We start from the raw sequence: 16,613 nt of genomic DNA, 5'->3' as shown, positions 1-16,613 counted from the left end.
AGGGACCGACATTCCTTTTCGATCTCCAGACCTTATTTACTATCTCTCCATTGTCCAAATTAAAAAAGTAGCTATCCGTTCAATCCGAAATTAGACTCTGTATTTCCAACCGAATCAAACTATAGCTCAAAGTTCAATCAACAGTGGAACTAGCTAGGAGGCACCGAGGCAGCAAGGTGATTGAGTGAGAGAGAAACTAGCTAGAAAGACAGGAACGATGTAGTAATAAATGCCTAGTTCAACGAAATCCTCGATTGGATGACGTGCCAGGGTGTTGGAAAGAAAAGAAAAAAATTAAATATCAACTATACTGATCCAACCATTGATTTGAGAATATCCATTGAATCATACAAATGGATGAGTCTAAGGTCAATACTGGTTCTTTTACGCGCGTGGTTGATACTCTGGACGTACAATAACGTATTGCGCTCGTGGGAATTGTAAAATGATTTGATGTGATGTGATGAGGAGAGAGCTTCACACTCAAATGAGCTCTGTACTTCTCATTTCCACTAATTAGATGATATTAGTTTCTGAGAAGATACTAGGTGATCCTTTCCTATCCAGCTTTTTATAGCTCCGTAATTAGTTACCAAGAGCATCCTCTACAAGGAAGTAAACCACAATGTCTGGCGCATGCCGCGTATCGGTTGCTGTGGCCGGCCCCTAGGTCGGAGCCTGATAAAACTGCAACTGCTGGATCACAACACCAAGAAAAGCCAGCTGTAGGAGATGTCATGGGGTCATTGTGCGTAATCGAGCTCCAGCACGTGGCATTCATCATGGTGTTCTCTGCCAGTGGCCTCGTCCCGCTGCTTGATTTGATCTTCCCTGCTTTCGCCTCTGCCTATCTCTTAGTACTGTCGTGCTTGGCCTTCCCATCAAGAGATTTTCTAAGGAAGCAAATTCTTCAGGCTGTAAGTGATTGTGGGAACTACGATTGGACTGTTCTTGCCTTTAGCCTATGTGTTGGGTGGTTTTGCAAGGGGTGATGATTACGCTGTGCGCTCAGAAATACCTCTTGTTCTTGCTCTCCCTACTGATTCTGACTGAAAATGTCATAAGTGGGTTGTCAGTGTTTTCGCCACCTGTTAGAGCACTCATTTCGTTGCTTTACAGAGTTAGGAGAATCTTTGTCATCCTTGATTGGATATGTGAAGCATGTCGGCTGGCTTAACAAGACTCTCCCTGCCAATGCACAATTGAAGGATGTTGCACGGTTTTTGTCTGGAAGGACCTTGGCTAGCTGTGGCCAACTTCTTGTATTTCTTGAAGGACCTTTGGTTTAATCTGTAGAACCTACCGCTCTAGCTCTCCATTCTCACTTGCACCTTGAGAGCAATTCTCTGTTTGAACCTTGCAGTTTCCTTAACTAGTTTGTTGTAGTCCTTTATGCATGGATTGTCAATCTAAATGTGTTTGCTTTCTGCAACTTTTGTTTAGTATTCTCACACCCGATTTAAAGGGAAGGGTCTTGTTGCCGGCAATAACAGGATATGTAGAATTACATGCTAAAAAAAAATAATAAAATGTTAACTAAAAGAAGTGTTAATTGAATATCGAATTAATACGGGTTTTATCAACTGACCTCTTCAATTAGCTCTTTCTTTACGCGCCACATTGATACGACAATTGTTATTGACTTGGTTAATTGATTAGTTAATTGGTTAGAAAGGTAAGCAAATTGCATGCCGCCATGCATGCAACTCATGCATGGACGTACATTCCTTTTCGATCTCCATTTCTTATTTACGTGCTGTCTCTTCATTGCCCAGATTACAAAAGTAGCGCGCCCGTTCATTAATCCTGAATTAAATTGTGTATTCCCAACCGAATCAAACTATATATAGCTCAAAGTTCAATCAACAGTGGAAGTAGCTTGGAGGCACTGAGTCAGCAGAGTGCATGATTAAGTGAGAGAGAAACTAGCTAGCAATTAAGAGAGGAAGGATGCATGTCGTAAAGCCTAGCAGTTCGACGAATAAATCCTCTATTGGATGACGTGCTAGGGCGTTGGGAAAAAAAAAATCAACTATACTTATATATCACAAATGAATCATATAAATGTTCCCCACAAATCACAAATGAGCGGATTCATCAAGTCAACGGTCAATATTGTTATTAGCATTAATGTGTATTTGATACTTCGAGAGTAGAATAACGTATTGCCCTCGCGGAAATTGTAAAATGATTTGATGCGATGTGATGAGGAGATGAATATTGAGCTATGTACTCCTCATTTTCACTAATCAATTAGTAAGGATTCGAACTTAGGTTAGGGATAACATTAAAAAAAAAAAAATGCACCTTGCCAATAAAATCAATCTTATTGTTTAATAAAATACAGTTTTTTTTATTTTTATTTTTATTTTTTAAGTTAATAAAATACAGTTTTTTTTTTTTTTTTTTTTATGATAGAAAAAAGTTACAACGAGAAACAAAAATAACGACTAACAGTCATTCCAAGTTGATCCAAATGGAATGCTGGGCAGATAGAAAGGAGGAGGCAGTAAAACCAAATTTTAGGATGAGAATTATTATAGGCTAAGTTTGCTAAATGATTAGCTTCTCATTAAGTATGTATAAAGATAATGTCCTGAAACTTAGTAGCTAACTGTTTAATGTCCTTAAAAAGAGTCATTAAAGTCCATGGAATCGTCGCAGATCATTTAATACAGTCAATTAGAGTCTTTGAAATGTAGTAAAAGACTTGCGCATTTTATTTTTACTTAATATATATTTTTTAATACCCCTAGAAAATAAAAATGTTATGCCCAACGAGACACCGAGCATGAGACGGCATACTCATGGGCCTCGTGTTAGGTCCGGATCGGATTTGCAGATCCACGACAATCATTCCTTAAAAGATCAACTATACTTATCCAACCATTAATTGATTTTAGAATATACGTACATTGAATCATATAAATGTTCCTTACAAATGCGCGGATTCATCAAGTCAACGGTACATATTGGTAGTAGCTTTTATGTGTGTTTGATACTTCAAGAGTAGAATAACGCGCGTAGCCCTCCCGGAAATTGTAAAATGGTTTGATGTGATGAGGAAAAAAAAAACAGTTATGCCCAATGAGACACCAGGTCTAAGACGGCCGACTCATGGGCCTCGTGTCAGATCCGGATCGGATTTGCAGGTCCACGGCAGTGACCGCATGTATAATTAGCGTGAAAAATAAACTAACTATATGTTATATTATATTAGTTAGAACTCAGCTTAATTAACCCAAAAGAAAAGAAAGAAGCTAGAGTCTCAATTTCCAGTAATCAAGTTTCCATTAATTAGCAAGTTAATTAATATTCTCACACCAGATAATTTGAGCTATATCAAGTTACCATTACTCTTCTCACACCAGGTGACACGCACCATTGCGTTGGACTAAACCTTGACCTTGTCACTTCATAACTTGTTTGTTTCTGGCACGTGGGAGTGACTCGTGGCAGATTGTAAATGGACTAGCGTGCTCCTCAAGCCCATGCGTTGTTTCGAGAAAGATCCCAAAACCGAGTCTGAGCCTCCGTCGTGTAAGAAAAAAAGAAGAAAAGGAAAAAGAAAAAGAAGAAGAAGCGAAAAGAGTTTCAGAGCTCTAGTCCGTACAGCCATGGCGGTTAAGATCGAAGCAGAAGTTCCCGAGGTTTACCGACTCGCCGGAAGAATCGCCGGCCTCAACCGTAATATGACGGCGATGAATCTTCTTCTTGAAGATGCGAACCTGACGTCGGAGTTCCGCGATGCCGTAAACGAAGAAATCCCAAGGACTCGGTCAGACCTAGATACGGCGATGTTGGACTTGGCTCTGTTGACCTCAGAACCAGAGGTTGACGAAGTGTCCGAAATCTTGAAGTCCGTATTCGAATCCAACCAGGTCGAGGTCGCGCTGAGAGTACAAGTACAAGAAACAAGTGAGTTCAGGCTTGATGCGGACGGAGGTAGAATAAGCGCCTTGCATTTGATGGAGGAGGGAGTCAATTTGGACGAGTTGAAGGGCCTCAAAACCCTAGGTCTCCAAATTGGAATCGGAATTTCCAAGTGCTTAATGCATTTAATGTACTTCTTCACGCACAAGGAAGAAGCAGCAGAATCGGAAGAGAAGCTCGAGATCGTAATCACTGACTCAAGATTTCAAAGTTTCAGAAATTCAATACCAGAGCTCTTGGTGTCACTGAGCTGGTTGAGGAAGGAGGATGACCTGGTCTCCAAAAAGCTTGTGCCTCTTCTGCACTTTGCGGATGGACAACTGGCGGGGCTCATTGGATGCAGAAGGGATGACAAGATCTTTCAGCTGCTTGCCAAGGAGGGTTTAGATACTTGTCTTGGTCAATTGGAATTACTCATACTCAACGTCCAATCGGCCTTTGGTGTGCCGATTTTTGCAGCTGACGATTCCGCTAAGCTACCCCTAGCCTGTCTTCAAGATCACCTCAGCAAATTGGAGAGAGGGCTGCGGGGCATTGAACTCCAATTGAGCAACTACGAGGAAATCCTCTGCTTAACTGACAAACTTGCTTTCCGGAATCTGGCTCGTTTTATGCGATTCATGGATGACAAAATAATCGGATTGTGGAAGGATTTGGTGGGCAAACCTCCAGTGAAAGCTGTATGTGGTTTGACAACAAGCAGGTAAATTAAGCTCTGTGTACCATTGCTTGAAAATTCTTTTCTGTATGGTGTTTGTGACTTTTTGTAATGCATTGACACTATGCCCTGTTGCTAATAGTGACTTAGTGAATGTATAAATGGTATGTATGTGTATTAATTTCTAATTTGTGAATGCCCCCTTACCATGATATATATGCCTGATATGGTAACTCTGTGATTGGTATTATTCATTTAGAGCCTTGCATGATATATGAAGAGTATATGAATCATATGATGAATAGACTACCAAATTGGAACATAGGTACATTTGATATGGTAACTCTTTGATTGGTATTATTCATTTAGAACTGGTGATGTCTCATGTTTAACAGGGGGCTAATAGAGGGGCCATTTCAAGATTTCGTTGCTGATGCAACGAGATATTTAGAAGAGAGCAAATCCACATTCTGCACAGAATTTGGTGAGGCTATTGGCAGTGTATTTGCAGCCAGAGATCCAGATGTTCAACAAATTGAGTACTTCTTGCATGCGACATTTGCTGCAGCTAAGAGCTTCTCTGATTTCTATGTTGAGACTAAAGCATCTGTGGAGCTTTCTAAGAGCTTTGACCGAAGGAAACAGCAGGCTTTTGTTGCCCAAACACAAAAGATGATGGTAAGACCTCCTAAGAGTCCAGAAGCAGTGAACTTTAAAATGAAAGTCAAGGCTCTCTGGCTGCATAAGCAATTAAGTTTTCTGAAGATTGTTGAACAAGTCAAGGAGGCTCAAGCAGTTTCAAATAATGATCTCAGAGGGCTTGCAAAGGAAATTCATACGTTAGAGCTTGAAGCTTCACAGCTTGGGATGAAGCTCAGGGCCTGTTTTCTAAGGATGCTGATCATGATGAAGTCTGAGGGGAATTTGACAATGATAAATCTGTTTAACAAGTACCATTCCCTGCTTGACCTAGTCAGTGATATTCTTCATCAAGCCACACCTTCAAATTGTGTGGGATTTGTATTGGGCAAAGTTAACCATTTGCTAACCAAGGGACAAGTGGAGCTGAATAATATCCTGACCAAAAGGAAGTTGAGCAATATCTTTGTGACCACAGAGTGGCTTCCGACCATTCGCATACAGCAGATCGACAGTACACTTGATGATCTCTTAGAAGTCACCACAAGAATGGATCTCCTATTGACCCTTCCCATGCTCCCGGATGCGCCCAAATCTCAGACCTTGGATTGGATAGCTAAGGAGTTGAATGACATGAAAGCAACATTGGCGAAGGTTGAAGAGTTCATAGTACGGATGTACAATGTTTTTCAAATCAATCAGCATCTCAAGGATGTAGCTTCGGTGGACGAGTTTCTAGAGATTTTTGTGAGGCCTGAGCTGGTAAACTGTTGGAAGCAGGGCAATTGACATTGACAAGATGCTTGTTTACTGTGAGGATTACATTTCTGCGTTACTCATATTTCCTATTTTCGGATTATCATTTGCAAACTTTTGTGAAAGAGGAGTAGACCTGTAGGTGGATCTTGGCTATTTTCTGATGATAAGTCATATATGCTTTTGTATATGTTGTGGGACGTGGATCTGGCTATTTTCTGATGATATATAAGCCATGTTTTTGTACTGTATATGTTGTGATATGGTTACGCGTTTGGTAGAGTTGAATAGGTTGATTTCCAATTTTTATCTTATATAATGTTTGGAGCAACATGTTATATAAATTTCAAATTATTAATAAGGGGGCGGATCATGAAATGTCTACATTATGAATGCGCAAATGTAACACAATAATAAATCTGATATGAGTTGCCATATATGGAATTTATTTTCAACCATTGATGTCGTTTTTATTTTATTATCATCATCAATTTGGGGTGTCAATCTATTAAAGTAAAAAAGGAACCAAATTTCAAGCAATTAAGTAAATGTGTCTAAGAAAAGAAAATACCATTAATTATCCCAATCAAAAAAAAAAAAAAAACTGGATAAACATGAATGTTTACATTGTGAATGGAAAAATGTAACACAATATTTTCAAAAAAAAAGAAAGAATTTTGTTTATTAATAATTTGATGTGAGTTGCCACATATCGAATGTGGTACTCCAAATTATAATAGCAAATGAAAAGAAAATACAACACGCTAGTGCCAAAACTTGTCCCCCGTATCGAGTCACGAACATTGATCAATGCATGGTTTGTTTTCGTTCAACTCTTGTTATTCGTTACTTGTGATAAATACTTCTCGATGTCGTAGTTTAGCCTATAGGGAAGCTCCAATTTTTTTCTAATTTGTTCAGCACATCTTCTTCCCAAATCTTCCTCTAGATATGGAAGAAAACTCTCACCCAAATCAAGTGTTTCAAGACCAAGACAGGACTCGAGGATTTTTCGCAATTCATCATTAGTTAGGTTAAATTTGGAAAGCGAAAGGCTGTGTAAACCGCGCATGTTTCGTGCTATAGTGTATCCGTACATAGAGTTGCTCCCCCTCTCGTTGAATCGACGTTTCAGTTTCAATGATACTAAAAGGGGGCAAGATCTTCCAATCACTTCTAGAGTTTTATAAGAGAGAAAGCATTCTGAAATGTCAAGCTCTTTTAACCGAGCAAATTTCGAGGCCACTCCACACAATCCCTCATCTGTTATCGCGGGACAATCTTCCAATCGTAGGCGTCTGATTCCACATGAACTACTATCAGTTATGGACTTAAGAAGCCTGTCGGTGCCGAAGCGCACAACGTTGATATCGACCAAACTACCACAGCTACGATCAATGAGGTCGCGGCACATATGCTCCATGCTGCCGTAGATGAAATCATCCAAAAGGTGATGATCCATGTCGATGGTTCGCCATACCAGAGGGTTAACCTTGCAGATTTGCAACCATCTCTTGCACACAAGCTGACAATCATGCAAGATCTCTGTGGCTTTCAACCTTGAAAATATTGACGCCGTTAGGTCCTCCGGGAGATCCAACCAGTTTCGGCAGGCTCGCTTTTGCTCTCCGCAGTATTCTTGGGTGTCCGAGAAACGTCGCTTCCGACAGTGTTGGGTGGTTTTATATGAGGATCTTCCCATTGATATATTGAAGATTCAAAGAAAATTTGAACTAGGTGTTGGGTGTTTTTTCTTAATTTTATGGCAATATATAGTTCGAGGATGGATCGTGGGGATTTGATTCCTTCGACAACAAACCTTGTGAACACGAATATTTTGATCGATGAAAACAATTGTGATCGATCAGTTTATATATATATGGATCGCCCCTTAACTAGCCTAACTGAAGAAGGAACCCTAGTTTTTTCTTATTTGAAGAAGGAATCCTAGTTTTTTTCTTATTTGAAGAAGGAATCCTACATATTACACTCTTTAATGTCCTCGTTGGTGTGCTTATAGACGCAATCCTGCTCCCTACACTCGCCGTACATACGGAAGAAGCGGCACACCGGCATGCGTGACTTGTCGTATTGGTGAAGGAAGCCGCAAGCCTCGCCCTTCATACAGAGGCTGCGAAGCCAGTGACGAGACACCGTTTGCCGGAAGCTCTTCTGGCCCGAGGGGTTGACATTCGGGTCGGGTTGTGGCGCGGCGGAGGCCTGGTTGTTGGACTGCGCGACGAGGGAGTCGGACTGGATCGGGGCGTTGGAGGCCAGGCCGGTGTGGATGGGTCCGGCGTCGGCAGTGGCGTCGAGGCCGCCCTCGAAGTCGAAGTTGAGGACTCCATCTGAGTCCTCCATTGCTGGAATTCAATGAGAATTTGAGGATTTGGGGGGGTTTTGTTAGGGTTTCGGAGAATTAAAACGACGAAGGAAATATGCGTTTTGGAATAGCCTGTAATGATGAAGAAGCAGAATGAACTGAACAAGAGATGAAGAAGAAGAGAGAACTAGAAAAAGGGTTCGGGCTTAAAAGACCTGGGTTTGGGCTCAGAGTGTTATATATAAAACTTTCCCTTTATTGCCCTTTTTTCTCAACTAACCTAAAGTTGTAAAGGAAAAGTTTTACAACTGTTTATTTCTATTAGTGTAAGTGCAGGTCGGTGTTATAAGTTTATTTTCGTAATGTATACAACATAGTTAAAGTTGAGCCGCCGTGAGTTATGATAATTACATTGTAACCATACGATTGGGTCGTTGTTTATATATACAAACTTGGAATGTCAGTTTTTGATACATTTGTTCTTTAACACAACCATGTAGTTTTTTAAACTCTAATTAACAAACCTCTCTTTCTCTACGATCAAAAAACATATAAGATCTTCAAATTTGTTGATTGTCAGACAAAGACTATTGTAGAACTCTGCATTCTCTATATTTCTCTTTTACTTGATCGGTTTCTATTTTTCATACCATAACATATATAGCATATAATTTTGATGCTAAATTAGTAGTTTTGGAATTTTCTTAGCACCGCATGTAAAAATGTCAATATTTCTAAATTTTTATGTATTTATTTATTAAATATAGATATTATAGCTACAAATTTAAACCCAAAGCGAGTTCAATTTCACAACTTTTATTTATGTAACAAGCACTTCAGTAAACTCCTATATGTAAATGGAGTTTTTACATTCCTCACCTACTGTGCGTGATTGCCCAATGTTAGAGTATTTTCCTAAGGTTGATAGAAATGTTTAATATGTGATAGACAATGCATAATTTCATGACCAATTTTCTATATGTAAACATAAGAACAATTGTACAATAAAAAACATTATAGTTGAACCACGGCTTGTCACTATTTTTTATTCTAGCGTTGTATTAGATACAGTTGAATTTTTGTTTATATATACAGACTTCACATTTGAAAATCCAATTGGTGTGACTCTATCTCTTTACAATCAAGAAAGGTATAAGATCTTTGAACTTGTTGATTGCAAGACAAATACTATTGTATAACTCTTATTTCTCCATCTTGTGGTTTTTCTTCTACCTTCTTTAAAAGTTTGAAGTTTGAAGCGCTTTTGGAATCACAATGTTCAAGAATGAGATCGAAAATGGTGGACATCAAGATTAGATGTTGAAATTTAGATTACACATGGAGATGATTGATAGCTAGGAAGAACCAATATAAGCTTTGTGAAAAAGGAAGCAATGGTTTTAACTAGGGCTGTCACTCGGTCGGTTCGAATCGGTTATAGGTATTACCAACTTCAAAACCAAAGCTTTCGGTTTCAAAACTGAGCTACCAATTACCAACCAAAATTTTCGGTTTTTAATTATATCTACCAAATTTGGTATTTCGGTTTTCAGTATTACCAACTTTAGAATAACTAATTATTTATAATATAAATTAGAATGAACAAAATTAGGTTTTTGAATTTTATAGTCATAAACGTTGTATTCATCTATTAATTATAGCTTTCTTTTGTATATATGACATCAAGTTCTAGCAATTTTCAATAAAACTAGGTTATTTAACCATCTTTGACTAGGTTACTTAAAATACATGTGCTATTAATGTAGTATATGTAGTAATGTTCATACTATTATAAAAGTTTTTATGTTTACTTCTTAATATACATGTATGTGTATTGAAAATTGTAGTATATAAATCTAATATTTAGATAATCGGTAGATTCGTTATTTACCAAAACCAAACCAACTTTTTAGGTAATTTTCGATTTCGGTTTTATCGGTCTCGGTTACCAAAAAGTCGGTTTACCAAACCTAAAACATCGGTTGGTATTCAGTCGGTTTGGTAATTACCAAACCAAGTGGCAGCCCTAGTTTTGGTTTGGTAATTACCAAACCAAGTGGCAGCCCTAGTTTTAACGGTTGTAATGCTCTTACTAGAACAAAGTAAGCATAATCTTAATTTGCAAATTGAGGGAATTTATGTTATAGACAACCTCGATTCACACATTTTCTTAAGAACGTACACGTGGTGATGACTTTGTGCGTCAAATTAAATTTGTCACTATAAATTATAGAAAATTTTACATGTATACAAAATATCTCATCCATTTTATAGTAGATGAAGGACCCGGATGGAGTCAAATGGATGAGAGAAATAGTGTATAATCTTATCTCTAAAAAAACGAATAACAACAAAAAAAACGACAACTACAAAAAAAACTTCGGTTGGTAGTCTTCTCTCTCTCTATGTGTGTGTGCATGTGTAAAATATATGTGTGTGTAGAATTGAAGGTTAGTGAGTTTTCTATATATAATCTTGTCTGCAGCATTGCCTAATTTCTTTGCCGCCGTAAAATTGTTCTACTACAAATTTGTTTCTATTATTGCAGTTCATAATCCAGAACGGCTACAAATATAAATTCTTAATAGAGGCATCTCATTGAATAGTATATACATTTGCTAATTCAAGCTTTGCCAAAATGCTAACTTATAAGCATAGGTAGTTAGGAGATTATTATTCTTATATGCTTTAGAACTAGTGATGTCTTTTGTATGTTAGATTTTTAATATTAAAGAGATGGAGATACCATATTTCACCTTTCTTGGAGCATGCAGTTAGAAGCCTTAGGGCACCGAACTATAAACTCACAGGAGCTAGATACTATTTCTACCAATGACCTGACTATGCATACTTATTTCAAGTGAATAACTTGATCTAATCAAAATAATTAGAAATTATAAGGAAGCTTATTATGACACACATAATCTGAAATCAAATTTCAAAGAAACTTGTAAGCGAATGATGCACATACTCATGGTGGTGACATCTCTATATTTGTCCATCTTGGATAAGGGTTTGAATGATATCTTTGATACTGTACATGCTGGTCTCACTTTTACTACACATATATCTAAAGTATAGGTGTAGATAGAGCACCTGAAAACAAAGAAGAAGTATGGAATTTTGATGGTAATTTGATTGCTTAATTTTCAACCTGGTGTAGCTGTATCCTCAAATCATATTATGTGTTTATGACTACTGGTGTCTTAATAGGGGGCTGAATAGAATGGATGTTGAGACAGATGGACCATTTCAAGATTCCCTTGTTGGTGCAACTAGATACCTGGAATAGTGCAAAACCACATTCTGCGCAAAATGTAGTGAGGTTATTAGTGGTGTCTTTGCTGCAAAGGATCCGGATGTTCACCAAGTTGATTGTCCAATGTTAGAGTATTTTCCTAAGGTTGATAAAAATGTTTAATATGTGATAGAGCATAATTTCATGAGCAATTTTCTATATGTAAACATAATAACAATTGTCCAATAAAAAACATTATAGTTGAACCGCGGCTTGTCACTATTTTTTATTTTGGCGTTGTATTAGATACAATTGAATTTTTGTTTATATATACAGACTTCACATTTGAAAATTCAATTGGTGTGACTCTGTCTTTACAATCAAGAAACGTATAAGATCTTTGAACTTGTTGATTGCAAGACAAAGACTATTGTATAACTCTTATTTCTCCATCTTGTGGCTTTTCTTCTACCTTCTTTAAAAGTTTGAAGTTTGAAGCCCTTTTGGAATCACAGTGTTCAAGAATGAGATCGAAAATGGTGGACATCAAGATTAGATGTCAAAATTTAGACCAATATAAGCTTTGTGAAAAAGGAAGCAATGATTCTAACAATTGTAATGCTCTTACTAGAACAAAGTAAGCACAATCTTAATTTGCAAATTGAGGGAATTTATGTTATAGACAACATCGAATCACACTTTTTCTTAAGAACGCATGGTGATGACTTTGTGCGTCAAATTAAATTTGTCACAAGAAATTATATAAAATTTTACATGTATACAAAATATCTCATCCATTTTATAGTAGATGAAGGACCCGGATGAAGTCAAATGGATGAGAGAAATAGTGTACAATCTTATCTCTAAAAAAACGAATAAAATGTCAAATCTTTATATGAATGAGTGAGTTTTATATGCATAATCGAAAAAATACTCTTAACACGTTATAGCTGTAAAAACACGTCATTTGTGCTTTTTTTTTTTGCCTGAATTTTCAATGCATAAGTTCAATAATTTTTTTTTTTTAAAAAAAAACTGTTCCTCTACTGAACATGGCAGATGGACAACTCGCGGGCCTAATTGGTTGTAGAAGGGATAATAAGATATTTTAGCTTCTTGCTAAGGAAGGATTAGGTGATTCCCTTGGTGAATTGGCTACAAAGTTGATATTGAAGATCCAATCGGCGTTTGGTCTGCCAAATTTTTCAGGTGATGATTTTCTGGATTACAGCAAGGCAAAGCTACCCTAAAACTTAAGAATACTTTTGTTGCTTTAGGTTTTTAGTAAGGGTTTTGGTTCATGTCTTACTCTCACCATTGCTACCCACCCGTATTATGTTCGTCTTTTTAAACCGAAGATTTTTAGGAACGTGATTTATTGAAGTGAATAAACCAAGACAACTACACCTCATCGCCTCATCGGACCAAGCTTTACTTAAACAATTTTTATTTTAATCCTGTGCTTACAAACCCCTCCTACAACACTCAGCAATAAAAATTATTATTGCTTAGAAAAGATACTCTTAACACGTTATAATTGTGAAAACACGTTACTTTCAATGCATACTTTTTTTTTTGTTTGAATTTTCAATGCACAAGTTGAAAAGCAAGAAATCATTGCTGATATTCCTACTTTCCACTCCCAGAAAGAAAAAGAATGAAAAAAAATGAAGTATAAAATTAAAAAGCAAAACTATTTCCCTTTTCAGGATAGAAATTATTGCTTAGAAAAGATACTCTTAACATGTTATAATTGTGAAAACACGTTACTTTCAATGCATACTTTTTTTTTTGTTTGAATTTTCAATGCACAAGTTGAAAAACAAGAAATCATTGCTGATATTCCTACTTTCCACTCCCAGAAAGAAAAAGAATGAAAAAAAATGAAGTATAAAATTAAAAAGCAAAACTATTTCCCTTTTCAGGATAGAAATTAACACCATACCGCCTGGCATATATAAATACAAAGATAGAAATTAACACAACTCAATTGTTCATTTCTATTAATGCAAGTATACGTTGGTGCTCTGAATTCATTCCTGTAATGTATACAACAAAGTTAAAGTTAAAGTTGAGCCGACGTGAGTTACTAGTAGTTATTTTGGCGCTGTAACAATACAGTTAGGTCCTTGTTTATATATACAAATTGAAATGTTAGTTTTGGTACATTTCTTCTTTACCAAGACTATATCGTCTTTGAAACCCTAATTGACGCGCCTCTCTTTCTATATGGTTAAGAAACATATGAGATCTTTAAATTTGTTGATCTTGAATAAAAATACAAAGACTATTGTATAACTCTTCATTCTCTATATTTTCGTTTACATAATCAGTTTCTATTTCTCCTTTCTTCATCTCTTGGCTTTTTTTCTACCTTCTTTGAAGTTTGAAGAGTTTTTGAAATCACAACTTTCAAGAATTGGGTCAGACAATGCGGGACATCAAGATTAGATGTTGAACTTCAAACAACGCATGGAAACGAGTAATAGGGAGAATCAATATAAGCTTCTTAAAAAAGGAAGCAACGCTTTTAAAAGTTGTCATGGCTTATTTGGAATAGAGCATGCACAATCTTATATTGCAAATATACAAAATTTATGTGATAGCGGACCTTGATTCCACACTTTTTCTTGAAGTGTTCATGGGAATGATTTTGTACGTCAAATCAACATTGTAACGATCAATTTTGAAAAATTTTACACGAGTAGAAAGCATTTTATAACGTGTCTTGATTACACACGTTATAATTGTGAAAACAAGTTATTTTTCAACACCACCTACATGGTTTTTTAAAATTTTTGTCCTTAAAATTTTAATTTTGCCCTTATATCCTCATCAACCTCGTTTTCACCTAAAGTTCTCTTTCTTAGCCTCTGTGTTTCTTCCACATAACATTTTACTCTTTATATTTCAAATCTTCCATTTAAAGTTTTAAACTTTGATTTCAAAGCCACTTCTACTATTCTCATTTTTCTACTTCTATTGTGATCCACCTCATATTCATATAAAATCACTGAGTTTTTTCATTTAAAATTAGAGAAAAAGTTTTTATTGGGACCTCCAAATTTTCTCATTTGACATATGTTCTCTTTCAGTTATCAAATTACTTATTTATTCTCATATAAATACTATTATGGACAGCAAATCATAAGCAAAAATTATTTATCTATACCTCCTAATTTATAAATGACAAAAATCTTATTTTCATATCTTCATCTAATATATGCAATGATAACTTTTCAAATTTGAGATGCTAAAAAAGTGACGGACATAAGTTCTCTAACTATTATCAAATTCAATTCTTTTTTTGTTATTTTCTTCTTTACTACAATACCTTGCAATTATCAAAAGAAACCCAAGTTCCGATTAAAATAAAAGAAAGAAAAAGAAACCCAAGTTAAAAGATTATAATGATGGGTGTAGCTAATGATACCACACTATATCCTTACTCACTGTACTTTAAGAAATTTAGTTCAATATTCCTATACTAACCTTAACTAGAAAGAAAAAAAAATAAAAAAATAAAAGAAAAGCAAAATCAATATATGCATTATGTAAGCACCATCAGTAGGGCAATGTATTGTTGCACCTCTGTTGCCAGCGATCCTTGCCTCAACTGCCACCACCACCACGTACACCGCTCAACCCAGCTGCTGTCATTCTTTTTCATAAGTCGTTGGGGTTGTAGGAGAACACTAGTTCTCTTAGTATGAGGGAACCTTTCCAATCATTCGGAGCAATATATAATTATTTATATATAAATAATTCATGACTTTACTCTACAAACCAATCATTTGAAAGTACAAGAAACGTGATTAGTTGTGGCATAAGCCGTTGAGATTGTCAATCAAATGGACGAATGGTTGTGCGATGGTGATATTAGTCTATACAGTGGTTGGATCTTTCAATTTTCTTTTTGTTCTGTTTTTTATTTTTTTAAGCTAGCATTGGAATTTTGGGTGACAAAATTTACAATTAAGTAGGGTGAACTAAACATATATGTAAGTTCATATGATAGGTCAAGCCAGAGGCTAAACAAAAATGATCTAGACAAGCCTCCCGTACGTGCTCATGTTTGGCCATTCTAACTCGAAGGTTTTGGAGTGTAATTTATCGAAGTGAATAAATCAAGACAGTTACATCTCGTCACTTCATTGGGCCAAACTTCACTTGTACACTAATTATTTTAGTACCATACTCGGTTACAAGCTCTTTTTTTTTTATTTTTTATAAATTGAAGTTGATTGCATTAGATCAACAGCCATGAATAGGCTAGAGACTAACAACACTTAAAGGTAACCGGTGTTGGCGGGGAAACAACCAAACCTTCACCCAAGTATCGCAGCTCATTACAAACCATTCCGCTCGCTTAAAGCAAGCCTAGTACATGTTATAATAACCTCGCCTCCTAAGGAAAAATCAATCATCTACACCTCGCTTGCCAGGCACACAATTGTGGTACAAGTGACACATAGAAACATCTCAGAAAGCTCCTAGAAGCTACCATCACATACGCTAGACTTGAAAAAATTCAAAGAAACAACTTAACATAGAACCAACTCCGTCCCTTTAGGGTTGGAGTCGCCAGCATTTGCCAAGTCCCCATTTAAGTTCTTGAGGGCCTTGGCACCCTTCTTCTTCTCACTACTTGCCTCGGAGGTTTTCGTTCCCTTACCAGCAGTACCATATGGCATCTTGTTAAGACTACCAGCAGGGCGACCACGCTTCTTCTTATTTGGCTGGCTCATAGCAGGTGCAAGTAAACCCATAGTGGCAGCATCAATATTGTGCTTACCAATTGCCAAACTCAGTCTTGGCTTCTTCGGAGATACCGATACATCACCTGTTCGTTTCCTCCTCTTCCCCGTAATTGGAGATGCATGTTCACTGTTTCCTTCAAGTTCTCGGATGGCGACTTGACGTCGAGTCTTCTGAGGAAGGAAAGGGCTTGCCGATAGCGCCGCCAAGGTTTCAGCTATCCCAGGGAGAACTTGTGCCTTGAAAACCAAAGTAGGTCCGCTAGGGTTTGCCCTAGCCTCCTGTGCTCGAACCGCTAATGTTGCTTC

The 16,613-nt window shown here is 36.8% G+C and overlaps 3 protein-coding genes across 3 annotated transcripts; 1 reads left to right on the top strand and 2 right to left on the bottom strand.

Moving 5' to 3' along the window:
• Window positions 1–3,516: 3,516 nt before the first annotated feature.
• On the top strand, window positions 3,517–6,232 carry LOC112201839. Its single transcript, XM_024342764.2, has 2 exons — window positions 3,517–4,636; window positions 4,987–6,232. The coding sequence occupies exons 1-2, from the start codon at window positions 3,618–3,620 to the stop codon at window positions 6,017–6,019; spliced, it is 2,052 nt and encodes a 683-aa protein (XP_024198532.1). The 5' UTR covers window positions 3,517–3,617; the 3' UTR covers window positions 6,020–6,232.
• A 583-nt stretch (window positions 6,233–6,815) lies between these two features.
• On the bottom strand, window positions 6,816–7,688 carry LOC112203125 (putative F-box/LRR-repeat protein 23). Its single transcript, XM_024344142.1, has one exon. The coding sequence runs from the start codon at window positions 7,686–7,688 to the stop codon at window positions 6,816–6,818; it is 873 nt and encodes a 290-aa protein (XP_024199910.1).
• A 275-nt stretch (window positions 7,689–7,963) lies between these two features.
• LOC112203124 (30-kDa cleavage and polyadenylation specificity factor 30) lies at window positions 7,964–8,347 on the bottom strand. Its single transcript, XM_024344141.2, has one exon. It carries the CDS (start codon window positions 8,345–8,347, stop codon window positions 7,964–7,966), a length of 384 nt encoding a protein of 127 aa, XP_024199909.1.
• Window positions 8,348–16,613: the final 8,266 nt, after the last annotated feature.

This window comes from Rosa chinensis, chromosome 5 (assembly GCF_002994745.2).
Source record: "Rosa chinensis cultivar Old Blush chromosome 5, RchiOBHm-V2, whole genome shotgun sequence".
NCBI lineage: Eukaryota > Viridiplantae > Streptophyta > Magnoliopsida > Rosales > Rosaceae > Rosa > Rosa chinensis.
The sequence above is the reverse complement of the archived record's forward strand: the minus strand, read 5'-3'. Positions and strand labels throughout refer to the sequence as shown.

Bases quoted from the DNA above. Each gene is read 5' to 3' on its own strand.
- LOC112201839 (XM_024342764.2), top strand. From the start codon at position 3,618: ATGGCGGTTAAGATCGAAGCAGAAGTTCCCGAGGTTTACCGACTCGCC. The intron at 4,637-4,986 runs GTAAATTAAGCT...CATGTTTAACAG, and splicing joins TGTGGTTTGACAACAAGCAG to GGGGCTAATAGAGGGGCCAT.
- LOC112203125 (XM_024344142.1), bottom strand. From the start codon at position 7,688: ATGGGAAGATCCTCATATAAAACCACCCAACACTGTCGGAAGCGACGT.
- LOC112203124 (XM_024344141.2), bottom strand. From the start codon at position 8,347: ATGGAGGACTCAGATGGAGTCCTCAACTTCGACTTCGAGGGCGGCCTC.